Raw genomic sequence first — 27,942 nt, forward strand, 5'->3', positions numbered from 1 at the left:
ATGGCGGCCCCGGCCCCCTCCACGTCGGGCGCGGCGGGGCGCGGGCCCATCAAAGGCATCCTGAAGAAGCGGGGCTCAGGCGGCAGCGGCCTTCGCAGCAGCGCGCAGCCTCCGGCGCCGCCGCCGCCCCCGCGCCGCCCCAGCCCCGCGCCCGGGCCCTTCGAGGACGAGCAGGGGTGAGCCGCGGGCGGGGCAGGTTCCCGACTCCCGTCAGAGCCGCGGGTAGCCCCGGGCAGGGGGCAGAGAGCCGGAGGGCCCGCCCCTCCCCCGGCCCGGCAGCCCCTCCCCCGGCCCGGCAGCCCCTGCCTCCCTAGCGCGGGGAGCCGCCCCCCCCCCCCCGGGGCAGCCTGCGCCGGGCCCAGGAGCCCGCCCCATCGGGCAGCTGAGGGGAGCACTGGGGCGGCGGGCTTGGGGCCAGTCTGCTCTTGCGGGGGTTGGAGCGGGACTGGCCCTGCAGGCCGCCAGCCCCTTCTCCTTGAGGGGCGGAGGAGTCTCTGCCTGTCCCTTAGCCCAAGGCCCTTGGGCACTGGTGTGTGGGCGCCTTGGGCTGGCGCTGGCCCATGCGAGCTCTCCTCCGGTCAGCCCCCTTTCCTCGCCCAGCCCGGTGACAGGAATGGATCCGTTGGGGGTTATGCCCCTGTTGGTGAAAGTGTAAAATCAAACCCCAGTAATAGCTAAACTTCAGGAGTCTTGCTTCGGGCAGTGTTAGTGGCACAGGCAAAGGATTCACTTTAAAGGTATGGGATTTGTTCTGAAAGTGTCCTTTTAAAACAATTCCTATACTTATTTCATTTCACAGCCTTTCTGAAAGGTAAAGGTGGTATATACACTGAAGACTTGCCAGGAACCTCTAGAGCCCTGTGAACACTTTACAGATCAAAATGGCTTATAAGTTATTGAGTGCCCGTGGTGTGCATGGTACTGTACATACATAAACAGGTTCTGTGCCCCAAGGAGGTCACAATCCTAATCATGTATATACACGCAGTACTGCAGCGATAGTCAGTTATTTTTTTGCCAAGGTCCATGTTTCTTGGGCAAGGTCTAGTTAAGGTCCAGATTCCAGACAAGAGTGTAATAAAAATAACAGTAATGATGATCAGCAAATAAAAAGATTTGGGGGTCTGTTCAAAAGCATCTGGCAGTCTGGATTTGGTTCCCCTGATCCACCTATTGACTACCCCTGCAGTACTGTACAATATGATAGATTGGTGGGTACAAACCTAAAGCAATATGTACATGTCTGCTACATATTCACAAAACAACATTCTATGGCTTTACTGATACATCTTCAGTTATTCAGGTGTGATCACCACTACAGTACTTTGTCTGCTCTGTGATGTTCTGCTCTATATAGGTTTTTATATAACGATCATCTCCTTAGTATCTGAGTGTTTTTTCTATGTGTATGTTATGTGATGTTCATTCTCTTTCCAGAGGGAGAAGCATGTGGAGTTGTCTTTTCTTTTATTTATTTTTTTTTTAATATACCCGTTGTTGTGTGTTTAGATTAGAGAAGGCAAGGTCAAAGAAATGCGCCTTGCAGTTGGCGGGGAAAGTGATGAGGTGTGGGTTAGTCCTTAGTTTCTGGAGTAGTTTATTCCACAGTCTCGGATCACCCCTGGAGAAGAGTTCTATTGTGCCAGAGGAGTGAAGTTGCTGACCACGGTCTTTGTCCCAACCTATTAAATGGTCTTTTAAGTATGCTGGGCCCAAGATATGGAGTGCTTTGAAGATAAGGACTGAGACCTTGAAATTGATTCAGAATTCAGTGAGAGGCCAGTGAAGAGAGCAGAAGACAGGTGTGATGGTAGTCTGTGATGCTGAGGAGGTGCGCTGCAACTGTTTGTAGTAGTTGGAGTTTCCTAAGTGCTGAAGGTTTTGTGTTCAAGTATTTCCCTTTGCTGTAGTCCAGCCAAGAAGTGATAAAGGTGTGAATAACTGAGGGTAGGTCTTCATCTGCCAAGATAGGTTGGAAAGCATTGGTCCCAGATGTTAAAAAGCATTACTTATGGACATTGCAATGTGAGAGCTCAGTATCAACAAGAAATTCAGAAATAGTTCTAGACTACGGACTGAGTTGGCCAAGCTGGGGTGTGGACTTTCCGTCAGAGTGCACCATAACTGCAAACTCTTCAAAATTCTTTCTTCTGCCTACAAGCATCATTTCTGTTTTTCTCAGGTTCTGATTCAGCCAACTGATCTCATCAAGCATTGTGCCATCTTGGTGGCAGTAGTGGTGTGCTCGTATACCGTGAACGATAGGTAGAGAGTTGTGTGTCAGCTGCATATTGCTGGCACGTGAGTCCATGTTGTCTAACCAGTTCATCTAATGGTTGCATATAGATGCTGAAAAGGACTGGAGAGAGATTTGATCCTTGTGAAACCCCATGAATGAGGGGTCTAGTGGTGGAGGTGCAGTTTACTATCACTGCTTGTTGGGTGCATCCCTCTAGGAAGGACTCAAACCATTTTAGCACATTACCCTAGACTCCTGTCACTTCTCTCAAGTGACACTGTTCCCACGTGCTGAACCCACATGCTGGCAGCTCTGTCTATAAGGCGTTATACCTGGACATGTAAGTGTCCGCCAGGTGCGACTAGCAATAAAAGTCTTGGGCTTCCCAGACCTTCTCATTGTCTTGCAGCAGTAATTGAGGAGGGAAAACAAACTGTTTTCCACACCATATGGGTTGTATTGCTTTCCAGTACTCCGAATGGTAACATTCCTAAGTCCACCCCCACCCCCACACATGTAACTTAATGGTGTGGACCCTTGTTCAATATTTTTTATCCTGCACCAATTAGGGTTACCTCCCTTGTACCAAATTTTTACTTCTCTGTGGTGATAAAAGGACATTTTTTCTTGCTTTATATCACTTCAGGCCACTTTTATTTTGTATAGCATGTGTCTTCCATGTACTGCATGTTACTGCTTTTGTTTTTTACCTTATATGGTAACAAATTAACTTTATCTTGTACTTTATTGTAAACAGTTACATTGTATATTATATACAGCTAATAAAGTGTCATTAATGAGCCCTTGGTTTTACTCATTCAGTGCATGCTGCTAGCTTCTACTGAAATGCCTTGTCATGTTCCTCCAGCATATCTATGTCAGCTTGGTTTCAGAGTGACATACCAGTCTAAAACAGCTCAGCTCCCGTGCTGCTTCCGTCAAGTTTCCACCCATTATGTTGCTGCCCCATCTCAGTGGGTTTATACATTTTAAAGTTTAAATTTTTCTCCATAAAGTTCTTTTAACAGTTCTTTAACCATTTTTGACCAGTTTCAAGTTGGCACAATTCTTTAGATGGCTGCAGATCGGTAAAAGTTAATAACACTGGCATATAAATAAATTGAATATTATTATACTGTATTTCCTTAATAGATTTAACCCTGAGGGTGTCTACACTGGCAAAGTTACAGGACTGGCAGTTACAGTGCCTCTTAGAGAGCGCTGAAGGGAAACCTCTGTTGTGTGTTCACACTGTCAGCTGCCTGCACAATATCATGTTGGCACTTGCAGTGGTATTCAGAGCGGTGCACTCTGGGGAGCTATCCCACAAAGCAGGTCTTCCTTTTCTGCCGCTAAGAGTTGTGGGAAGGCGGAGGGGGTCGCGGGGCATCCTGGGTCCTGGCCCAATGCCCTGTGGTGCATCGTTTTGCATCCCAGCAGTCCCTGTGCTTCCATCTGCATTTGGGGCTATCTTTCAACAGTTTGCATACTGCTCGCTCTCTGCCTCTTCGGTCTGCAGGAATGGATCCCGAACTGTTGACCAGTATGCTGCTTGCTCTGACTAACACGTCGTCATGAGTGGCAGTGGAGTTATTCCTTAAACTGCAAAGGCAAGAGGAGTGCGACATTGATCTCGCTATGACACGAGATTCCTTGTGGCATTCATGAAGGTGCTGACCACAGTGGAACGCCACTTTTGGGCTCAGGAAACAAGCACTGAGTGGTGGGATCACATCGTGATGCAAATCTGGGATGACGTGCAGTGGCTGCAGAACTTTCGCATGAGGAAAGACACATTCATGGGGCTGTACGTTGAGCTCGCCCTAACCCTGCTGCACAAGGACATGAGAATGAGATCTGCCATTGGAGAAGCATGTGGTGATTGCACTGTGGAAGCTGGCTACTCCAGACTGCTACCGATCGGTCACTAACTAGTTCGGAGTGGGAAAGTCGACTGTTGGACTTGTGTTGACGGAAGTGTGCAGGGCCATTAATCGTATCCTACTCCGAAAGACCGTGACTCTGGGCAGCGTGCATGACATCGTGGATGGCTTTGCACAAATGGGCTTCCCTAACTGTGGAGGGGCGACAGATGGCACGCATATTCCAATTCTGGCACCAGACCACCTAGCCACCGAGTGCAGTAATCGCAACAGTATTTCTCACTGGTTCTCCAGGCACTTCTGGATCACCGTGGATGTTTCACAGACATTAATGCAGGTTGGTCTGGAAAGGTGCATGACACATGCAACTTTTGGAACACTGGCCTGTTCAGGAAGCTGCAAGCAGGGACTTCTTCCTGGACTAGAAGATCACTATAGGGGAAGTTGAAATGCCCATTGTGATCCTGGGAGACCCTACCTACCCCCTAGTGCCATGGCTTATAAAACTGTACACGGGGGCACCTTGACAGCCTCAAGGAGCAGTTCAAGAACAGGCTGAGCAAGTGCAGAATGACTGTTGAGTGTGCTTTTGGCCATAATATTTGTGGAGGGAAGGGTGAAAGCTTCACTCGGGGCTGGACTGTTGAGGCTCAGCACCTGGAGGCTGAGTTTGAGCAGCCAGAGACCAGGGCTATTAGAGGGGTGCAGCGCAGGGCCATAAGGTTCAGGGATGCCTTGAGGCAGCAATTTGAAGCTGAAAGCCACTAATATTTGTTGCTATGCTCGGGAGTGCTGTGCTTGTAATGCTAGGAGATGATTGTGATTGATGCAGACGATGCAATATGAAGGTTTAAGATAATTGTCTGTTGCTTTGCAGGGCTCTGTTTGATTTCAGTTAATAGAATAAAGATTGCTTTCAAACCAACACAATTCTTTTATTAAAAAACAGCCGGAGAGAGTCAAACAAAAAAAACACATCAGCACTGAGGGGGATGGGGAAGGGAAGGTCCCAGGAAGAGGTGGGGTACCGGGATGGTTAAAGATTTATGCATGTCCAGGGATCATATCCAGCCTTATCCTTTGGAGTACAGTGCAGGGGGTACTGTACTTCAACAGGGCCAAACTGCAGAGGGATGGCTGTTGAGTGCAGTGGGAACTGGGGGTCCTCAGTGCTGTACTGTGATGGGGGAGGAGTGGAATGCCGTGGGTACAGACTGGAACCAGGAGATTGATAAGAGTGTACTGGTGGTGTCTGGGGGGTGCATGGGAAAGAGTTCTGTGACAGTGGCTGCAAGGGAGTGCGGGTGCGGAGCTGCTTGTTTTGCAGTGCTAGTATCAGTTGGAGCATGTCTGTTTGGCGCTCCGTAACGTTTAAGAGCCGCTCCATTCTGGCTTGCTGCATTCTCCTTTCAGTCCCTCTTCTCGCTGTCCTGACGCTCCTTCAATTCCTGTTTTTCTGCCGCAGAGTGCATCATAACATCACGCAGGAAGTCCTCCTTAGTTCTTCGTGGCTGCTTCCTAATTCTGCGCAGCCGTTCAGCTGGCGATAACAAAGGAGGAGGCTGGGATCCTAAGGTCATCTCTGTGAAGCCAAAATGCAACATTTTACAGGAGCAGTATTGTTTGCAATACACAGAACACCTGATTCAGTGATTTAAAACACAGCCACTATTCACATACCTGTCACTAACTGGCTGACCCCAGGCAAGCAGACATGAGCCACAAGACCCCCAAAATGGTGAGTAGCCTCAGGGGCAGGGTAAATCACTGTTCCCGGACCCTACTGTACACTGGGCACGTGGCCCTTGGGGACAGCCAGCACTGTATGAGGGGCCCTGAAAATCATTCCTGTCCCCACATTTTCCTCAGGCTGTGTTCATTATGGAAGATATCTCGTGGCTGAGGGTGAGCAGGGAATCAAGGGAGGGTCTTCTCCATGACTGTGGCTTCTGCCTGACCCTTTTGTGGCTTGCCTGTGTGCACCAACGGTCCCCCCATGATGGCAGAGTGATGTGGGAAACTTACCGTTATTGGGGCAAGAAACAAAGAAGCTCTGCCAAAGAACCTGCGGCAGCGGATTGCCCAGTGTCTCCATGAGAGTTTCCCGGAGGTTTCTGAGGCAGGTTCCCGCGAAGTGAGGGAGTCAATCAACAGCCTGTTCCGCCGCTCAGACTAGGCATGTGGTGGTACGCACATCATACAGGCACAAGCCTGCTTTCTGCAACTCTCCTGCCCCCAACCACTTGTTTTAGCAATTCCCAAAATCAAATCCATTTACCAGGGGCCTCCTCTCTTGTTTGTGCTTGTCCAAGATCCGAGGGCTGTGACTGGCTAGCTTCTTCCAGGGTAGAAAAGAGCTCCTGGCTGCATGCATCTCTGCCTCTGGGTCCCCGTGCCCCTCAACATCGAAATCCAAGATTTCCTCCTCCTCCTGGCTTGGTCCACTCTCGACTGGCATGTGAGCCACCAAAGTATCCACAGTGGCCTTTGCAGTGGAGGTGGGGTTGCCACCGAGTATTGCGTCCAGCTCTTTGTAGAATCGGCAGCTCGTGGGCGCAGCACTGGAGCGGCAGTTTGCCTCCTGTGCCTTGTGGTAGGCGTTCTACAGCTCCTTCACTTTGACTCTGCATGGCAGTGTGTTCCGGTCATGGCCCCTTTCGGTCATGCTTCGTGAAATCTGGCCATAGGTGGTATAATTCCTATGGCTGGAGCGCAGCTGGGACTGGACAGCCTCCTCTCCCCAAATGCCCGATGGGGTCCAGCAGCTCAGCATTGCTCCAAGAGGGGGATCGCTTGATGCATGGAGCAGGCATGGTCACCTGGAAAGATGCGCTGAGACCACTGCACGCATCACCGAGCAAACAGGAAGGGGACTTTCAAAATTTCAAAGGAATTTACAAGCTGGTGATGACGGTTGGTCACCTGTGGGCAGCGCAGTAGAGTTCAAACCGATGACCAGAGAGGCAAGAACAGGTATTGTGGGACACCTCCCGGAGGCCAATTACAGCGCTGTAATCGACCAGGGTGTCTACACTGGCCCTGCGGTGCTGTACTCCTGGCGCAGAAAGCTGTACACCTCTCATCGGGGTGGTTTTTTTACAGTGTTGCAACTGCGCAGTTTCTGTGCACTAAGTGGCTTGGCAGTGTGTGTGCCTCGGGAGTTACGATGCAGAAAGCTGCTTTACTGCACAGAAACTTGCCAGTGTAGACAGGGCCTAAGTCATTTGGACCTGTTTCCAGTTTATGGCATATCAGTCTTTTTTTTTACTATTTTTAGTTTTACCTGAAGTGTTAAATACATATTTTTAAAATTTGTACAGTTGATTCAAAATATTAATTCCTAGTTTTAATACAGAGTTTTTTGTTTTTTTTCCAATTTACAAAACATCACCATATGGTTTTTCACTTCCTAGTAACATTTACTTCACACCACATTTGAACAGAACTTTTGGGTAGGATTTTTAATGTTGAGATCTGTTTCTTATACTTAGTGAACTTCTTTGGTGCTGGATTGGTTTTTGCTTCCAAAACACATAATCATCTGAAAAAGAAAACACAATCGGTTGTAGCCCCTCTTTGGTGCCCTTGCAGATTTTGTGCCAGCAATGCCCTTCTCCCAGACAGTCCCTACGTAAAAGAATAAATGGACACAAATCGGACATCAGGAATGGTAACATACAGAAGCCAGTAGGAGAACACTTTTTAATCTTCCTGTACATTCTATAACAGATTTAAAAGTGGCTATACTTGAACAAAAAAACTTCAGAAACAGACTTCAAAGAGAAACAGCAGAACTAAAATTCATTTGCAAATTTAATACTATTAATTTGGGCTTGAATAGGCACTGGGAGTAGCTGGCTCATTACAAAAGCAGCTTTGCCTCTCCTACGGAAATGTGGACAAATTGGAGAGTCCAGCAGAGGGCAACGAAAATTATTAGGGGGATGGGGCACATGACTTATGAGGAGCGGTTGAGGGAACTGGGGTTATTTAGGGCATGGCTACACTTGCAGATGTAGAGCGCTTTGAGTTAAATTAGCCTTCGGAGAGTGCAGTAGGGAAAGTGCTGCAGTCTGTCCACACTGACCGCTTCAAACGCACTGGTGTGGGCACATTTGCGGTACTGGCAGCGGCATTGGGAGCGGTGCATTATGGGCAGCTATCCTAGCATGCAAGTGACTGCAATGTGCTTTTCAAATGGGGGTGGGGTGGGGTGGAGTGTGACAGGGAGTGTGTTGTGTGTATGTGGGGGGAGAGAGTGGGTTTTTGCGGGGCTGAGAGAATGTCAGCATACTCTTGTAAGTTCAGACAGCAGCAGACCCCCCTGCCTCCCCCTCTCTCTCACAGCTTTCCACATGGTTGCTTTGTCTCGGAGCAGATAAGCATACTGGCTGTCAGAAAAGGAGCTTTCAAAGGGCATATCCGCATTCCTGCAGCGGTTCCAAAACAATGACAAGAGTGGCCACTTGACTTAAGGAGATTATGGGACATTTCCGGAGGCTGATCAGAGCGCAGTAATGCAACACCTCGTTCACACTGGCACTGCAGCGCTCCAGCAGGGGCGCAGCAAACGTTATTCCACTCGCCGAGATGGAGTATCAACAGTGCTGTAGCCGTGGAATCAGAGTGCTCTACGTGCCTTGCCAGTGTGGACAGGTAGTGAGCTAGTGCGCCTGGGGCTCCTTTATTGTGCTGTAACTTGCAAGCGTAGCCAAGCCCTTAGTCTGCAGTACAGAATAGTGAGGGGGGATTTGATAGCAGCCTTCAACTACCTGAAGGTGGGTTCCAAAGAAGATGGAGCTAGGCTATTCTCAGTGGCAGATGACAGAACAAGGAGCAGTGGTCTCAAGTTGCAGTGCCGGAGGTCTAGGTTGGATATTAGGAGAAACTATTTGACTAGAAGGATGGTGAAGCACTGGAATAGGTTACTTAGGGAGGCGGTGGAATCTCCATCCTTCCAGGTTTTTAGGGCCTGGCTTGACAAAGCCCTGGCTGGGATGATGTAGTTGGTGTTGGTCCTGCTTTGAGCAGGGGTTTGGAGTAGATGACCTCCTGAGTGAGGTCTCTTCTAACCCTAATCTTCTATGCTTCCATGACATTCTCATAAGTAAGCTGGAGAAATGCAGGCTCAGTGGAACTACCATTAAGTGGATACATAATTGGTTAAACAACCACAAACAGAGTAACTATTAATCAAAGGATGGCAGATTGGAAGGAGGTCTCAAGTGGAGTTCCACAGGGATTTGTTCCGGATCCAGTGAGAGAAGATGAGATCTATTTAATTTTAAAACCCTGGAGGACATGGGATCAGATCTTAGGGGCCTAAAGATGATCAGGCATCTGGTAGGATTTTCTAACATAATAACCAGCACCTGAGGCTCCCCATTGGGGGTTAGACTAGATGACCTTTGCAGTCCCTTCTAACTCTGTGGTTCTAAGTTCTTGTTTAGTGTAATAGTCCTTATTGTGAACAGAGAATATAGGGAAAACATTCATGTGTACCCCATGACAGTGTAAAAATACACATGATGACTAAGACTTAAGTTGTATAAATACTCTCCTGACAGGCAGAAGACTCAGTAATTCATACTCTTCTACCTCCATTTTTCATAACTTGCTCGGTCACTGTCTCTCCATTTAGCAAATACTTAATAGCAGAGCACTATAAAGAGGTCTAACATCTATTTTGCAAAAAATATTGAAAACCGCTCACTTAGTAGAACTACATGAAGTTATAATTTATAACAGTGCTTGTCTCAAAATATATTTTATTAGTTTTTTCCTTGCTTACTAATTCAAGGAATCTCCCAGCCATCTGCTTGACCTTTCCCTATTTGTACATGTCAAGAAATGAAAACCAAAGGAGGACCTGCATGTTCTGCTTCCTTGTCAAAAGAGAATAAAATGTCTTTTAGCATATGGGGAAGCTAACTTTCTTTGTTTTCTCATTTCAGTAAAAAGTCCCAAAAGTGGGATGAAATGAACATCCTAGCTACGTACCATCCAGCAGGCAAGGACTATGGTTTAATGAAAATAGATGAACCAAGCACTCCCTACCATAGGTAAACTCACTTAAACATTCTTTAATAATTGAGTATGATGCAATACTTGACTACACCTAAGTAGTTTAGCAGCGTACTTAAGCTTGTGAATGATACTGTATCTGCTAAAAAGAAAGAAGAAAAGGAGTACTTGTGGCACCTTAGAGACTAACCAGTTTATTTGAGCATGAGCTTTCGTGAGCTACAGCTCACTTCATCGGATGCATAGCATATCGTGGAAACTGCAGAAGACATTATATACACACAGAGACCATGAAACAAAACTTCCTCCCACCCCACTGTCCTGCAGCAGGACAGTGGGGTGGGAGGAAGTTTTGTTTCATGGTCTCTGTGTGTATATAATGTCTTCTGCAGTTTCCACGATATGCTATGCATCCGATGAAGTGAGCTGTAGCTCACGAAAGCTCATGCTCAAATAAACTGGTTAGTCTCTAAGGTGCCACAAGTACTCCTTTTCTTCTTTCTTTTTACGATTACAGACTAACGCGGCTGTTACTCTGAAAACTGTATCTGCTAGAACTATAGCTGACTGCATGACAGGCTTCAGGTAATCCACCTGAATTGTAAGTGATGAGTTAATGAGAGTTGGATGAGACAACAGTAACTTAGGGTACATTTGGAAGAATGTTACATGTTTTAAACAAAGGCTTAGGCTGAATATTTTGTAGCATTTTTAATGGGGATAAATTGATGTTGAGAAGTTTTAAATGTTTTAAGCTTTACACATTTTTGGAATTCTGTCTGTAGATTACACTGCGGGGTCTTGCAATGAATAGACTTAGTATCTGTGTAACAGGAAACAAAACTGTTTGCATCAAAATATTTAAACCAGAAAAAGAAAAACCTGGAATTGAGTTTTAAAGGAATAGTTGAACTGAAATAAGTAAAGTTGTCTAATGTCTGCACTACTGATCAAAATGTTTATCAGAGATAGTTTAGAATTAATTCTCTTGCATGTTTGTCTTTCTAGTATGGTTGGAGAGGACGATGAAGATGCAGTGAGTGATTCAGAATTGAATGAACCTGTAACAGCAGATGTGTTAGCTAAAAAGTAAGTGGTGCTGGCAATAGAATATTGACAAAGTTTGAAAATTGTCTGTCTTCAGAGTAATTTCTTGGTTTCGGGTAGATGTTACTGTTTTTATTAAGAGCTGGATTTTGCCATGACTACTCATGCTGAGTAGTAGCTTCCTATGCAAATGACACCATTGAAAACAAAACTTTTTGCAGAGTAAATTCGAACTTAACTTGAGACACTAGTCCTGAGTGATGGACAAAAGTATCTTTATGTATACCAGAAGGTTTTTTTATGTATACATACAAGCTAAGTACTTAATTGTTGTGAGATGTTGATACTCTGCTTCAGCACGTCTTCGTGTACGTTTTTGTTAGGTTAGTGGCAGCTGAAGGTAAAGGACCCAAGATTCTAGCTCAAGAAGAAGAGTGCAGGGAAGAGGAGGAGGAGGATGAGGATGAAGAGTTAACGCCTGAAGAACGAGGTAGGTTTTATTTTTTCTGTTGAATAGTTTGTTTCTTTCAGTAAGAAATGTCTGAGGAGGAAGAGAGATACCATCCGTCAGAAAGATGCTGTGATCTGAAAATGGAGAAATAGCTCTCTGGAGGTAACTTAGATTCCTTGTTGACTTGGATACTTCCAAATTTGGTTTGATTAAATTGCAGCTACTAAACTAGTCTGGGAGCAAGTTCATAAAGATCAGGCTCACTTGTCTTGGAGGAGCTTTTGTAAGATGACGGTAATGGGAGTAGTTTCCACAAATGCTAGTGTATTGACCCAGAGATGGTTTTATTTTGGAAGGTTACCCCTTAATCTGCACATCTTTCAGTTGGACTTAATTAGGGCTGTCAAATGATTAAAAAAATTAATCGCAGTTTTAATTGCACTGTTAAACAATAATAGAATACTATTTATTTAAATATTTTTGGGTGTTTTCTACATTTTCAAATATGTTGATTTGAGTTACAACACAGAAAAAGTGTACAGTGCTCACTTTATATTGTTTATTACAAATATTTGCAATTAAAACTGTGATTAATCACCGTTAATTTGTTTTGAGTTAATCGCTTGAGTTAATGGCGATTGACAGCCCTAGACTTTATCACTAATACCTGTCTATTGCTATCTGTATAGCACTTTTACCTCTCAATGGGCAGGAAAAGCAGCTACACTTTCCAGCCAATGTAATTCCATGAATCAGCTGGAAGAGGGAGCTAGCAGGCTATCCGTAGCGATTCCTCAATAGGTTGTTTCAGTATAGCTTTAAAGCAGACACTACTCTGAATTAACTTGGACTATAGCATTTTAACAGAATGGTCAAGCCGTGAAACATCTTGGGTTTCAAACCCAGGTGTTTGATGTTGACTGCAGAGAGGTATTGCTGTTTCTCATTTTTTCTGGTCCCACTTCTCCATTTCTAGAGTGTGAACTTTCAGTTTCACTTCTGACAAGGAAGTTGAAGCTGTACTTGGGGCTGCCAAGAAGCAAAGATTAATATGGTTGTGGTGAATTGTCATACCCTAACCAGGCACCTATTTCATAGGGAAAAACTACGACACATGCTCAGAGGTTGGGACCTTAGGGAAGGGTGGAAAGAGGTTTTCTTCTACGATTGGAAAATATGCCCCTGGTAGCTGCCTCTTGGCAATTAGCTGGCAAGCAAGTTAAGCCAGCTCTAGGGCTTGATCTGCTGGCCTCTGCAGTGATTTGTTCAAGTTCTCTATAGGACTAAAGAGAAGTTAGTCTTGCATCACTTAATAGGGGCAGGTATGCCGTTGCATTCCCCGAATGAAAAGTTCCCATGTGTCTTTGTTTGGTCCAGATTTCATCACTTATGTTTGGTGAGTAGCAGTCAGACTTTTAAGACACCCTCGAATCCATTCAGATTTCCTTCTTTGGGGAAGATGCTAACTAAAATAAGTCAGGATTTTTTTCTTATTGTCACCTCCATAACTGTTTATGGGTAATTAAGTGGCAACAAATCTAATTCTTAAATTGTTGTTCTTCCCATATTTCCTGGGGCTGTATCTCTAAATCTTCCCAAAACAGAGATAATCCCCTAGTAAGGGCATGCGAGGAGTAAGTTGTGCCCCACTCTACTGAGATGACTTATTTTCACTTGGCAAAATTTTTATGGCCATCTTGTTAATTGTTAGTTTGACTAGTAATTAAGAGCACTAAGCTGTAGTTTGCTAACACACAATCCTTCCATAGAGTATTTTAAACTAATTACTTAAAGAAAACATTTTAAATTCGAAACATACAATAACTTAAACGGCATAAAGATTACATACACTCTGGGAGAGGTAACTCCTACCTGGCAAACAGTGATATGTTGGAATGTTTTCAAAGAACTAGTGTAAGAATATATCTAAGAATCTTTTCCTGCTCTTTCCACAGAAAAAAAGAAACAGTTTGAAATGAAGAGAAAAATGCATTATAACGAAGGACGAAATATCAAATTGGCTAGGCAGCTAATTGCAAAAGAACTACATGGTGAGGAGGAGGATGAAGAGGAGGAGGATGATGAAGATCAAGAAATGCACGATGCTGGAGATGTAGAAAACATGAGTACAGAAACCGTTGAACCTGGTGAGCAGCTAATCGTCAAAGGAATGTTTAAGCATGGTGGTCCTTTGAACTGCCAGAAGTGCAGAAAAGCAAAGAGGTTTACCCTTCTCTTCCACTCAATTTGTAACCACAAAGGCTGAGAATATCCCCTTCCCTCTGCTATATTTATATAGCCTCCATCATTTTAGTATCTAGGCACCATCTTGACATCTAGGTTCTTAGCTTTAGAAATACACCAAATTGGTATTGTTGCTGTCCCAAATGCAGGGGTTCTCCTTTGTGGTGACACAATGGACAAGTAAGCCCATTTGTTTCAAACACGTCAGAAGTTCTCTACAGCCAGTCCTACTTCCTCTGAGCAAGCTGACCCTTGTTGCAGCAGCTGCCAGTACTTTTACTGAGGTGGGAGCAAGACCTGTACTGATGACTAAAATAAGCACTGGGCATGTCGGAGTGTCTCTTTGCACTTGCTTTCCACTGTGCTGCCATACCACTTTGTGGGCTGGCACCATACCTCATAAGTACTAATCTAGTGTTAGAGTAGAGCAGAGCAGGTCTCTACCATTCTAGCTAAAATCTTCCACTTACATTGCTGCAACTTTGCAACTAAGCAGTTAGGACATTGGTATGTGGTTTCCTGTTTTATATAATGACTTTACATTTCTGTATCTGCACTGAGAAGCCCAGCCGCCCTGCCATCTCACCTGCTGGAAGAGTTCTGTGGTTTCTAGCTGGGTGCTGTTTATGGAATCTGTTTCAGGACTCCATCCTTTGTATCAGCTTCGGGCTAGCAATTTTTTATAAATATGAAGTTTCATCCCACTTCTAGTTGTTGTGGGGAGAGAGGGAGAGAGAGCGAGCACGCTTTCTCTTTCCATCTCTAAACTTCCATCTCTTACTGTGCTGCTCCTTCCCCCCAGACTGTTTTTGGGGTGTCCTCCCCATTAAGAACTATAGTGCCTACTTTTGCTGCAGCTCAGCTCTTTGAAACAGCTGTGGGCATCATGAAGTTGATGTGTTCTCTCTCTCCCCCCCGCCCCCATTTCACTGGTGCTCGCAAGACTGTAGTAGCCATGAATCTGAAGTCTTAACCTTGCTGAGCTGCTGCTTGGCAAAGTTGTGAGTAGCAGAGGCACTAGAGCTGTCAGCAGACTCTGGAAGGTGTTGCGTTAGTTTACATTTAGTTGATATTTGGAAGGTTTTCTTCCCAACACTATAAACTACAGTCTTTTGTAAAAGGAGAAATTCTCCAGAAATGGTCTAGGCTCCCACCGTCCCCAGGAAAGGTGACTGGGCAACCAGTATTTTCAATTCTTAACTAAAATCACATATTTTGGTACCAATATGTATTACTGTGGGGCTAAAGCTCACAATAACTGCTCCTGGGGAGGCAGCTTTTGTCATTCTCAGACCCACTGATTGTTTAGCTTTCTATGGTAACGCATAGGGACCTACCAAATTCATGGTCCATTTTGGTCAATTTCACGGTCATAGGAGTCAAAAAATCATAAATTTCGTGATTTCAGCTATTTAAATATGAAATTTCTTGGTGTTGTAATTGTAGGGGGTCCTGACCCAAAAAGAAGTTGGGGGGAGGGTGTCACAAGGTTATTATAGGGGGGTGCGGTACTGCTTCCCTTACGTCTGCATTGCAGCTGGTGGTGCCGCCTTCAGAGCTGGGCAGCTGGAGAGCGGCAACTGCAGGCTGAAAGTCCAGCTCTGAAGGCAGAGCCGCCACCAGCAGCAGTCTGAAGTAAGGATGGGATGGTATAGTATTGCCACCCTTACTTCTGCGCTGCTGCCCACAGAGCTGGGCCCTCAGTCAGCAGCCGCCACAGTCTGGCCACCTAGCTCTGAAGGCAGCAGTGCAGAAGTAAGGGTGGCAATATCACACCACGCCATCCTTACTTCTGCGCTGCTGCTGGCCGTGGCTGTGCCTTCAGAGCTGGGCTCCCGGCCTGCAGCCACCATTCTCCGGCCGCCCAGCTCTGAAGTCAGCGTAGAAGTAAGGGTGGCAATACTACAATTCCCCTAAAATAGCCTTGTGACCCCCCGATACCTCCCGCAACTCCCTTTTGGGTCAGGACCCCCAATTTGAGAAACACTGGTCTCCCCTGTGAAATCTATATAGTATAGGGTAAAAGCACACAAAAGACCAGATTTCATGGCGGGAGACCAGATTGCATGGTCCGTGACGCGTTTTTCATGGCCGTAAAATTGGTAGGGTCCTAGTAATGCATAATCCTAAGACATATAATGGCTATTTACTAGAGCTTCACTCTCCAGGGGAAAGGAGGACACCAGTAGGAATCTTTGTGGCCTTTCTCCATGGCTTGAAGCTGCCATCTTCTTTCTGCTCCCTGCTATAAAGCAGGGAGGCAGCTCCGCTCCCCAGCTGCACTCTCCAGGGGAAAGACGGGCACGCGTTTGCAGTATTTTTCCATCTCTGCTGTTTGACATCACTCCATCCTGCTTCATAATCTGATTTCTGAGCTGCATCTGGTAATTATCAATTCTTGACTGACTGCTCATGCCCAATTAACTGTATAAGTTTCTAACACTTTATTTACCAGCTTACCAGTCCAGTAACTCTCCTAATTAGTTTAGCTTGAGTTTTCCTTTTTGTGAACTAGTTGCTTAACTTTCTGCAGTTTAGTTTATTCTTTCATTTATATCACTGTGCCTAATCCAGTGAAATACTTCATCACCTTTTAATCTCTACGTAATAGGCTGAATATCTGATTCACTTTTGCTCCGTTTGCCTAATTATTTTTCTCTTGACAATCCAGTCTCTCTTCATTTTTATCTTTGCTAGTGGATTGAAAGTTCTCCCTTGAGTAACTGATTATATGTATAGTTTTTAGGGGAGTAGGAATGATAAAAGTGGAATTAACTTTAAGCAAACCTGTGTTAATAAATGTCTTGTCCCTGTCTTAAATTCCTGCCAACCTTCCGAAAATTGTCTGCAATGAGGCTAATGTTAAGAGAACCGACAGCTCTCAATTAGGCTTTCAGATTTAATAGGTTCACAGGCAGGCAACAACTCTTGGTTGTTCTTCAAGTGATTGTGGACATACACATTCAACTGTAGGTATACACTCAATGCACTTGAGTTGGCGATTTTACCTGCAGTACCACAAAGTGGCGTAGATGCCCAGACTCTCCTCCTGTGTTGAGCTGAGCTGGGACATACAAGGGGCATTGTTGCCACTTCTCTCTCAGTTCCTTCTTATTACCTATGGTGAGAGTTGGAGCTCCCTGTAGCTATTTAGTTTTGGTTCCGTAGCCTTTCTAAAGAGTTCTTCTCGCTTTATATAGTTTTAGTTAAATTTAGTATAGTATGGTTTAGGATAGTTAGATATTGTTTCAAGAACTGATTAACATGGAAAAAATACCCAGGGTTTAAGCAATGTGCCACTTGCACGACCATGATCCCTGTCACAGGTAGGTACAAAATCTGCTTAATTTGTCTAAGTGGGGGAGACATTCAGTTTGTACCTCCTTCCATACCACACCAAAGAAAGAGAAGTCGTCTTCGGAGCTGGACCCTGACAACAAGAGGACGGACTCTCCATCTATAAAACGTGCACAGCTTTGAGACTAAAATTGAGAGAGAAGCACCAAGAGCTCCATGAACATCTCCTCTGTTTACTGAGGGGAGTTACATCTTCTCTTCGGACTTGGGCCACAAGAAGCCAGTGTCTTCTCTGAGGTCTCCTAGGTCTCATTGCAGACCTCTCTCCAGGGATACCAAATCTAAAAGTTATGATTGACTCTCTTACAAGGAGGCCCTGGTGTGGCACCCACCACATTGCGGGGCAGTATGAAGTGTAGAATACCCCCAAGGGAATAGCCATACTGGGCATCTTGGACTACTCCAGTAGGGTCTAGACCTCCACCAGAGTCTAAAAGGAGGTCACCTTCACCCATAGCAGGGACCTCTAGGGAAGCCCCTTCTACAATTCCTCAGCCTCCTCCCTTGTTGGAGCCTACAAAAGACAGGGCAATACTGGAGGAACCTCTAGATGTTCTCTCCCCGCTCCCCCACCGAATATTTCATCTTCTCCAGAAGAGGCTTTCACACAGAAGTCAACATCTATTTTGCTTCTGGAGGATTTTAAAGTGTTCTAGGATCTTATGAGAAGGGTGGCCACATCTGTGGGAGCGTGGGCAGAGCTTGCAAAAGATAACTGGCACAGGTAGCTAGATATCTTACAGAGCCCTGCCCTGGGAAGGGTCACTTGCTGGAATTGGCCAAAACCCTCCAACAAATGTCAGCTTCTGTCCCACCCACTGCCAAACAGGTGGATGGAGGCTATCATGTTCCTCAGCAAAACTTCAGTTATTTCTTTGCCCACCTGATTAGACTCTCTCATGGTCATGGCTGCTAATGAGCATTCCAGGCTCTCTCACTCCAGGCCACTCTAAAGACAGGGATTTTAAAAGGCTGGACTTAAATGGCAGGAAGGCCTGCACCACAGCCAGTCTTCAGAAGAGTGTCAAATTGCCAGGCACTGTTGATTTAAATACACCTTTATTAATTGGTCAGCAGTCTCCAAATTTGCAGACAGAGTGCCGGTGGAGTACTGAGGACAGCTCTTGGCCATAGTTTCTGAGGGACACTTTGCTAGCTGTTCATCACTTCAAGTGGCCACCGACCCTGCAGACACTGCCTCGTGCTCCATGGCTGCAGCCATCTTAATTGAAGGCTCCCCTTGGCTGCGGCCTCTTGTGTCCTGAGGGAGCTGCAAAATACAATAGAATTACCCTTCAAGGGTTTCAGACTGTTTTCCCAGACAACAGGTGACTCCACGCACACCTTCAAAGATTCCAGTGCCACCCTTCATTTAGTGGGGGTTTAAACCACAGTAACAAAGAGGAAATCTTTTAAACCTCAGTTATACTACAGAGCTTTATATCAGCAGAGGTCTCAGGACACCTTCAAAAGAAGGCCTAAGCCTCCTAGACGTTGCCAGTCAGCATCATCCCCAGTGGGCCCTTCTCATCAGACTACTTCAGCCTTCAAGCAGCTGTTTTGACTGTTCGATCAAGGACAACACACTGACCATATCTCACCTCCCTCCCTATGGAAAGTGCCCAGCACTGTAAAGGAGGGACATGTCATCCGGTTCAACTCCCTCCTGTCCCTTACCATGGACCTATCTCACAGGACTGTATTGCTTCAGGAAGTTCTCTTTTTTAGAATTGTGTCCAGATATTTCCTTACCTGGATGATTGTCTGGTTTGGAGAAGATCAGTCACTCTTGTCCAAAACCACATCATTGTCGTGAGATTGTTATTTTCTTGTGTAGGCAAGAAACTGAATGTAGGCAAATCAACATTACAATCAACACAATGAATAATTATTATAAGAGCAGTGCTTGATGCTCCAGCCTCCATGGCTTACCTTCGAATGGGCAAGTTTCAGTCCATAGTGTCTGTCTGGAAGCCTTAAATCCAACCGATGGACAACAGCTAGCTTCTGCCTATAACTACTGGGGCACATGACCTTGTGCACATATGTGGCTCTGCATGCTGGACTTCACTTCAGATGTCTGCTTACATAGCAAGGAAGGCTAACTTCTTCCGTTGCTGGATATACTGGGTGAAATTCTGTGGTCTGTTATGTGGGAGGTAAGACTAAGTTTCATAGTAATTATTTATGGGCTTAAAATCTGAGTCCATATAATAAGTCTCCACCCAAAGTTTCTGATAAGACATCTTCTGTTTTGGCTAGTAAGGAAACTGATACATCCTGTATTTTTTCCTGTGTTGGCTTTTAGTCAAATTTCTGTTGAGCTCTTGGCTTTACTTAATTCACATTATACTAGTGAGAGTCTGTTGATGAGAGTTCTCATTCATCTGTCATATCTCTGAGATGGCACATAGATCTAGCACAGTCTCTTCTAATTTTTTCTCTTCTCCCATGGTATGTAAGCGTGGGGTGTCTCTTACTCTCCTGTGGGGAATGATTTGGCTGCCGAAAGTCTCTATCTTAGGAAGCTGATTCTGTTATATTTAGGTGTGAAGATCTGGACTTTTCATCTGTGCTTTTGTGAAAAAGCTGAGTGAAACGGTGTCTTCAGCATTTCCTCTTGATTAGGACTCCAGGCAGTGGCAGAGTCCACTGGCAAACATGTGACATTATGTTCATGACTATCCCTTCATCCTTTTTTATACCACTCCCACCCTATGCTCTCTTCCTTCCCTTGTGGATTCCTGCCCTTCTGTTTTATCCTAAGACTAATGAGTTTTAACCCTACCAGTCCAGTGTCCTTTTTCTGCATCGTCAAAAGGTGAGGAAATTGTGTCACCAGAACAGTGGTCTTAAAGAGATGATGGTCTTACTCAAGCTCCATCCTAGGTCCTGCTAATTTAAGAGTTGCCCTTGTCAGTGCATAAGATCTCACACAACCTACAATTATCTGAGAGAGATGAAGGTAATCAATCCAGTTCAGTAACAGCCAGACCACCTAATGTACATTTGTGCCTTCCTGTTCTGTCCTTGAATGTTGTGCGTTCGTGGGCCAGACTGTTAAATCATTCCTTTCTGGTGTCAGGTGACCCTGCTTTCAGGTATTCTGGTTATCCTTGTCATGGTTTTTTTTTTTTTTTTTTTTAAATGCAAAGCATGGTGTTAATAGTTGTCTAGATTTGCTTTAGGATTATGTACTGCATTACTTCAGTTCCTTCTGAATTGCCCTGTCTACTCTCCCTTTATGGCTTCTGTTTGTTGGTTAGGGTCCTCAGACAAGATAAGGTTCCCTGGATGTCAGTAAACTTGTATCTGCTTCCTGAGACAAACTCCCTTTGGGATCATCTGTAGGAGAGAATTTCTACCTCATGGACTGTTTGCCCAACTGATTGATTTATAGATTGTAACTTCAGCGCTTGTTTGGGTTCTGATCAGGACACTGCTTCTGGAGACGTCTCTTATCCCTTTGTGGGGCTCTGATAGTTCCTTCTGAGGGAAATGTTAAGTAAGCATAGGATCCAGTTGGGCCATCTTCTTTTGTAATTCTCATCCAAAATGGGTTTTATCCCTCCCCAGGGACTATCAATAAAGGATGTTCCAGGGAGACCAGTTTTCCAGCTAGAAATGGGGAATATTGATTAATCCTAACAACTGAGTTAAATTTTTCATACAGAAGGTGTTTGATAGGCCAGGTCATGGTCTCTTTCTCCTCTCTAGTATAATCAGAGAGGATAGAAAACAAACAGTATTGCCTTTGTCTATTTCACTTTATTCTGTTAAGATTTTTCTATTGCATCCATCTTGTACTACATCTGGGTTCAGTTTGATTCCCCCCCCCCCCCCTTGCTCTTTTTAGGGGAAGAATTAGTGTATTTCACAGTTGACTCGTATTAACAAACTAGCAAAGGCTCGAATTCAGTTGTTAAACAATAATCTTTTGGCTTCTGGTGTTGTAGATTTTGGTCAGTCATTTTGAAGCCACTTTATATGAAACGTAGGCTGATCTCATTGCTACCTGGTTAAATCCAACCAAATCAACTCAACTCCAATTTGAGTGCAAGAGGAAACAAAGTTAAAAAATCTTGTACAGGCTTTTTAAATGTAAAGGAGATAAAATTTGCTTAACTAGGTTTTATATCCATTTAGGAAGGAACACAGACTTTTCACAACAGATTCTTCACTCTTTGCATTTGTGGGCGTGTTTTCAAAAAGGCGGACTTGAGAACATTTGGCTTGACTGACTCAGGGATAGGAAATTTTAGGTTCAAAATACTCATACCAGTGATAAAATGGGAAAACCACAGTTGTGCTGTGTGCCCTCTGAAATCTCCCCTGCGCAGATCAAATTCCTGGATAGAACTGGGTGTCATATAGGCAGCTCCCAATGCAATTGTTCATTGATTTCCCTCCAGAAACAGTAGGGCCCCTAGTTAGGCTTTTGTCCTTGCTGAGGTTTACCACTGTATTGTTTTGCATAACCTATTAAGCACAGGAAACTTTATTTTATAGATCTAAAATCTGCCCAGGACTGAGTCACAAACTTCTATTGTATGGAATTCATGCAGCTGTGGAAAATTTAGTTTAGTGACTGTAGTCAAAGCTTTGCCCTGTAGCAAGGTTTTTAGGTTAGATGTGGCTGTGCTGGCAGCTTGACTAATCCTTTTCCTGTAGCAAAGGGGTCAGGGTGCCTTTCTTTTTTAAAGTTCATATCAGTGCCACAAAGGATATCATCACTCCCCCATTTGATTGCTCAAAAGACTTTATCCTTGTATCTCAGACTCCTTTAGGCATTTGGAGGCTGTTAACACTTTCCCCGATACCTTTTAAATTGGGCTCTTCAAATCATTTATCAAAGACAAAAGTTCTTATTCTTGTTTCTAAGTTTCCTTGTTTGTTCTAGCCACTAGACAGTTGCTTTGAACCAATTAATACTTGGGCTGCATAAAAATACTTTAGGACTGCATTCTGCCAAGATGGTAAGTGGGAAGCATTGTTTTTTTGGTGTTCTCTTAAGCCCTCTGGGATTTGCAAGATGGCGTTAGTTACTTATAGGGTTGGAATAAGATCATTCTTTTGTTGTATTGTGTGTGTTTAATGCAAAAGTTTCTTCCGTAATATTGTATGGGGCTGAAATTTGGGTGTGTCTGATTCAGAAATCCTTTAAGGAAAATCTTAGAAGTCATGGGTAATGTGCTAGTTTCTTTAATTCATATAGTGTGGTGAGGCTGAAATAGCAAGTGAGGGCATGTGTTAATTGTAACTATACTTATGCAGCGTTTCACTATAGTACTGTGCTGCTTCGTTTCAAAACTCTGTATAGGAGGTCCACCCAGGAGTAAAGATTGAGCTAAAAAGTGATGAGTATGCCTATGTTTCAGGAATTTTGTATGTTGGGCTCTGCAAATGAGTAGCTTCTCAGAAATTTTGTAGGATATATCAGGGTCCCACGTAGTGCAGCAAGGATCCTGTGTTCTCACATGCTGTATATGCGAAAACAAGGGTGGCCAACCTGAGCAGGAGCCAGAATTTGCCAATGTGCATTGCCAAAGTGCCACAGTAATACGTCAGCAGCCCCTCATCAGCGCTCCCCCCTGCTCCCAGCACCTCCTGCCCACCGGCAGCCCCACCAATCAGCACCTTCCCCTCCCTCCCCACACCTCCCGATCAGCTGTTTCCTGATCTGCAGGAGGCTCGGAGGGGTAGGGGAAGAAGTGAGGGCATAGCAGACTCTGGGGAGGGGGCGGGAAGGGGTGGAATGGGAGCAGAGCCTGGGGCAGAGCCAGGGGTTGAGCAGTGAGCACCCCCCAGCACATTGGAAAGTTGGTGCCTGTAGCTCCAGCCCCGGTGTCGGTGCCTATACAAGGAGCCACATATTAACTTCTGAAGAGCCGCATGTGGCTCCGGAGCCACAGGTTGGCCATCCCTGTGCTAAGAGGTTCTGTTTTTTCAGCATTTTAGGAGAAAATAAAGTGAACTATTTGGGAGGGTTTTGGTAGTGGCTGAGGTCCCAGAAAAAAATGCAGGTTACAGAGGGTATGTCTACACTTCAACATAAGCCCATGGTTAGTATAACTTGAGGTAACAGATCTTGGGTTTGTTAACCCTAGGGCTTGATAATCTACTCTCATTCGCTGCATCTACACTGCAAAGTAAAAGGGCTTGAACCTGGGTTCTGACTTGACTTGGGCTTGCACCCTCCACGCTGGTGGGATCCTGGGACCCTGGTTTAGCACAATTTATATGTAGATGGAAGGGGGCGGGGTAGGCTTGAGTCTGAGTTCAAACCCTGGGCTTACATTGCAGTGTAATGCAGTGTATCCTGAGTCAAGTATGTTTCAGGGTTGCCAAATGTTACCTCTGCTCTTTGTGGCAACAAAGGAATGCCTTGTGAGTGCATGTGGTTCAAACCATGAATATTTATTTAAATTTGTTTCATAATCTCTCTCCTTTTTTTCTCTTATACAGCACATGCTACTAGTGACCAGCTGGAGAATAGAGTGGACAGCATAGAAGAGATCTGCCCAGAACTGTAACTGCTTGTCAAAGCTACAAACTTATACAGTGCTTCATGGTTTTGCGACTCTTAAGTATTGAGAGGCATGTCAGTTATAGTGTTGTGTTGCCAAGAATGTTAACTTTAGAGACTCGTATATTAGGCAGAAAAGCTGCCTAACTGGTTATTCTTGTGCCTAGTATTTCATGGAGAGTACAGCTTCATAATCCATCAAACCAGAAATTTGAGACAAATTAACTTGCATAGCGCATATTGTCACCACATGCTTTAAACCATACAAAAAATCAGTATCTTTGCTTTTGTTGATTTATTTATTTGACTCTGTTGTGGTATCTCTTGTAATAGAAGGGTTTTGGAATTCATGAACCAAGCAGTGCAGCAAACAGGTTGATACGTACTATCAGGCGAATTTAGCGGTTAAAAAGGGATGATTTTAGTAGCGTAACTTTTTGTAAAATTTTTTTGACCTGTTACTCTAGATGAAGGTATGTCATGACTCCTATTTTCTCAATCTTTATAAGAGAAGAGCTGCATTATTTTTGTGGTCTAAAAAGAAATCTGTTTGGAATCGGTTACTAGTTCCTGACTGAGACAACACTAACAACTGGTGGGATATTTGTACACTGGAGATGTGCAGACCTTGACTTTGCATCTGATTGTGATGCTCTCTTCCCTTGGGGATGGATGGGTTTTGGAACTTTCCTTATTTATCTGTTCAGATCTCAAAACTTCTTTCCAATATTTTCCCCCTCAGGCCCCCCAAATGTCACTCTCTACTGATTCCCTTAAGATCTGCCTTAGGATCCTTTGCACCTTCTGACTTGCTGTGATGTGAACTCGTGCTGCTAGCATCTGAGGATAAGTATTTATCTGAGCAAATCTACTTCAGTGCTATGGAGATGGAATGGCGTAGCTTTGTATCGTGCCAGCCTTCCACTCTGCCTAGTAACTGCTGATGACCTAATTCCTTCTTGGGACTTGTAATCTGTATGTTGAAAACCACTGGTTTAGAAGTTTCCTGATCCAATGTAACTTGCAGCAGCTGCTTTTGTAAGATGAAGGCTTTTTGGAAGAATAGAAGGGAGATTGTCCTATAATGTATAATTTATGTGCTGTTAACAGTGTGGTTCTATAGCCCTGATGGAGAGAGAGTACTGAACCTACAGATTACTGTAAACAATAACATCCCACTCAAAAGATCTTGATTATGGTGTGGATGCACTGGTATTCAGAGTAGTACTTGGTTTTATTCCGCAAATGAAGTACACTTAAAGCTGTGGGTTGGTCATGGAATATTTTGTATTCAATTATGTCTGTATTTCTCTTAAATTTGAATTAAATTTGATACGTTCCAAACGTCTGTAATTATACGGACCTATTTTAAAATGACTTCCTGTCCAAAATGTATTTATGAAGTCTGAATAAAAGAATGAAAAAGTTACTTTACAATTAATTTGAACTCACGTGTGAGCTTTTCTGAAACACTAGAATGCCATATTTATCACTGGAAAAATATAATCACGTGGAATGTTTCAGTAGATTGAATCTTCTGCCAAAAGTGTGGGGATGAGCTATACCAAATTAGTGTGTGGATTCCTAAGTCTCTGGTCAATGTCCCATTTTGTAGATAATGTGTTGCCAGCTCTTATAATATTTAGTATTTCTTAGCCCCAGCTCCTGGATTTGTGTGATTGGTGAGAATCTCATCTTTCATTATTGATTTAATAAAAACATTTCTAGCCCTCATGGTTGTGGAGTAAAAATTTGAAAACGTGAATCCTAAAGGCTCAATCATGAAAAGGCAAACAAAAACCTCATAATTTTGGTGGAGGCCTGATTTGATTTCTGGCTGTAATTGTCTTTTCCATTAATTGGAAGTAAGGAGCGATTGTGTGAGCCATCTGTTTTTGCTTGATTATATGAAAAATAGTTGCTTTATTTGCTACAGTTTTTCCAGTCAGTCTTTTTTTTAAAGATCATGTTGTTATTGCACAAATATTGATTGAAACTTGATTCTGGTCACTTTTGGCTGAACCATGAGAGATGCTGGGGCTCCCATGAGAGTTGAGGTGATTAGTGGGAGCTGACATCCATTGGCTTGACTAACTACAGGAGTTGAAGGGCACATAGCACTCAAGGATTAGACCCTCTCCAGTTCTCTTGATAGATGAGAATTTTTAGCATCCGTTCATATAAGAAAGCACTAACTGCTAGACACCTGTGCCCATGAAGGATGGCGTTCTCTTCCTTCACCTCTCCACTCCTCCCCCTGCCAAAACAAGAGCCAGGATGTGGCTGTTGGAGTTCTTTGCTGTGCTTGTCTTCCTAAATGTGTCCATTTATGTTGTTGGTTTGTTAGATTTACAGGGCTGCTCTGTGGATGGGTTGACATCACTTATGAACAAACTGTCCAGTTACAAGAAAGGAGCTAAACAGCTGCTGAATGGTGTTGACCTGCTCGATAGCAGTAAAGCTACAGTTTCAATGCTGCATGTGCTGTCTATCACTCAGTGTCAAACGTGGCAGTTTCTATAGACTAGATTGGGCCAAAGAGCAAGCAGTTTAAGCCACTTGTTCTCTTTTGCCCCCTCTCCCTCCCGCCCCCCTTTTCATTCTTGCTTTAGTACAGAATCGCATTTACAGCCAATGCCCCAAGGGGGTGCTGCTGTTAGCATCCTCAGTACTACCTGGGCAGGATTTTGTTTATAGACACACACATTGTTTACTTTTAAGTAAACAAAGGTAGATCTTAAAAAGAATCTGTTTTCCATGACAAGCCATAAAACACCAGATATGGGTGGGCTGTACTATCCTGGCGGAAGGGTTATCTTGAATTCCTTATACACCCCTAGCTTTCATTAACTTTGGGCAACTTGTTTTGAGCACATAGGCTCTTTGACTAAGGGATCTTCAAAAACAAGCTACGCATGATCTCCCTGATACCTCAGTTAGGGGTAAATTAAGTTCAACTGAAATACAAATCTATCTTTTTCTTAAGTGGGTTTTTATTGATAAAGAAAATGTAATATAGAGGATCATCTTTAACACTTGCCATCACTATAAAAATATTATTGTGTGTATATTTTCTGTTTTATTGCTGGTGGTTGGTTCATTTCATTTGCTTTGGACACAACTTGGTGTTTCTTAAAAGTTGTTTCAATCTGGAAACTGGGATTACTTGGCTTTATCCACACCAATATCTCAAGACATTTGAAAGGCTAAAATTAGGTAAATTTGTTTCAAAAGTTCTGATTATTGCAATGCAGTATATATAGTTTTTTAAAAAAAACTGTACAAGGTACCTGCCATTTGTTGTAAATCTGCCATATTGAAAAATAGCCCACCTTTTGAGGGTGGGGAAAAGGAGAGGAAAAGGAAAAAAGTCTCCTTAGCTTGTCTAATAGGAAGAAGATTGTCAGATTGCTTATGGACTTGTAATATCATGGTGGTTGTCAGGTGCTGAGTACTGCAATGTGGTGTATAAAAGCAGAGACAGAATGTTATGACTATTTACTTAGAAATTGGGGAATTGAGCTCCTAAGAACCTTTTCTGCAAAACTTTGCATGATAAGTATTTTCTACATTTATTTTTTAAACCTTTTTGTTTGTAAAATGAAAACAAGATGTCAGTTGCTGGAGAAATAATAAGTTTCTATAAATAAACCTTATACTAGACTCTCATTTGCAAATAGCATCATTTAAATTGTTAATTAAGAACACTCTTTTGGCTTTAACCCCCTGATGGAATTGTTTATTGAAAACTGAATTTCTTTTCGTAGCCTAGTATCTTGTGTTAAACTATTTGATTTGCATAGGCCCTCTTCAAAATATTTTAACCTGTTTTTATAGTTGCTGTTTCATGGTAATTTCTCAAATTTAGTGGCTTTTCCCACTTTGCAACCAGTCTTAAATGTGAGATGCTAAGTAAATTATACCCGCCACTGCTCCCTTCTAATATTAGGAATATCAGATTCTGCCTTCTGACAAAAACTGCCAATTTTCTCTTTAAAAAACCCTAGATCTGGGTATTGCAGCTGGCTACTGAAATTGATGTTGGAGCTCCCCCAGCTCCGCAAATGAGAGGGGGGATGTTTAGTCCTACTTTGTAATTGTGTTGTATCGTTACACCCCCCCCCACCCCACAATGGCATGGTATCTCACAGAATTACACCAAACCTGGTGG

The 27,942-nt window shown here is 43.9% G+C and overlaps 1 protein-coding gene across 1 annotated transcript; it reads left to right on the forward strand.

Moving 5' to 3' along the window:
- PPP1R2 (protein phosphatase 1 regulatory inhibitor subunit 2) lies at positions 1-27,379 on the forward strand. Its single transcript, XM_074963200.1, has 6 exons — positions 1-176; positions 10,077-10,184; positions 11,155-11,235; positions 11,577-11,683; positions 13,600-13,791; positions 23,711-27,379. The coding sequence occupies exons 1-6, from the start codon at positions 1-3 to the stop codon at positions 23,776-23,778; spliced, it is 732 nt and encodes a 243-aa protein (XP_074819301.1). The 3' UTR covers positions 23,779-27,379.
- The last annotated feature ends 563 nt before the right edge of the window (positions 27,380-27,942 follow it).

This window comes from Natator depressus, chromosome 9 (genome assembly GCF_965152275.1).
Source record: "Natator depressus isolate rNatDep1 chromosome 9, rNatDep2.hap1, whole genome shotgun sequence".
NCBI classification, from domain to species: Eukaryota; Metazoa; Chordata; order Testudines; family Cheloniidae; genus Natator; species Natator depressus.

What these genes read in the sequence shown, in the direction of transcription:
- PPP1R2 (XM_074963200.1), top strand. Translation starts at nt 1, where the DNA reads ATGGCGGCCCCGGCCCCCTCCACGTCGGGCGCGGCGGGGCGCGGGCCC. An exon ending in GTTAACGCCTGAAGAACGAG is followed by an intron (nt 11,684 to 13,599) that starts GTAGGTTTTATT and finishes CTCTTTCCACAG; the next exon opens with AAAAAAAGAAACAGTTTGAA. An exon ending in TACAGAAACCGTTGAACCTG is followed by an intron (nt 13,792 to 23,710) that starts GTGAGCAGCTAA and finishes TCTCTTATACAG; the next exon opens with CACATGCTACTAGTGACCAG.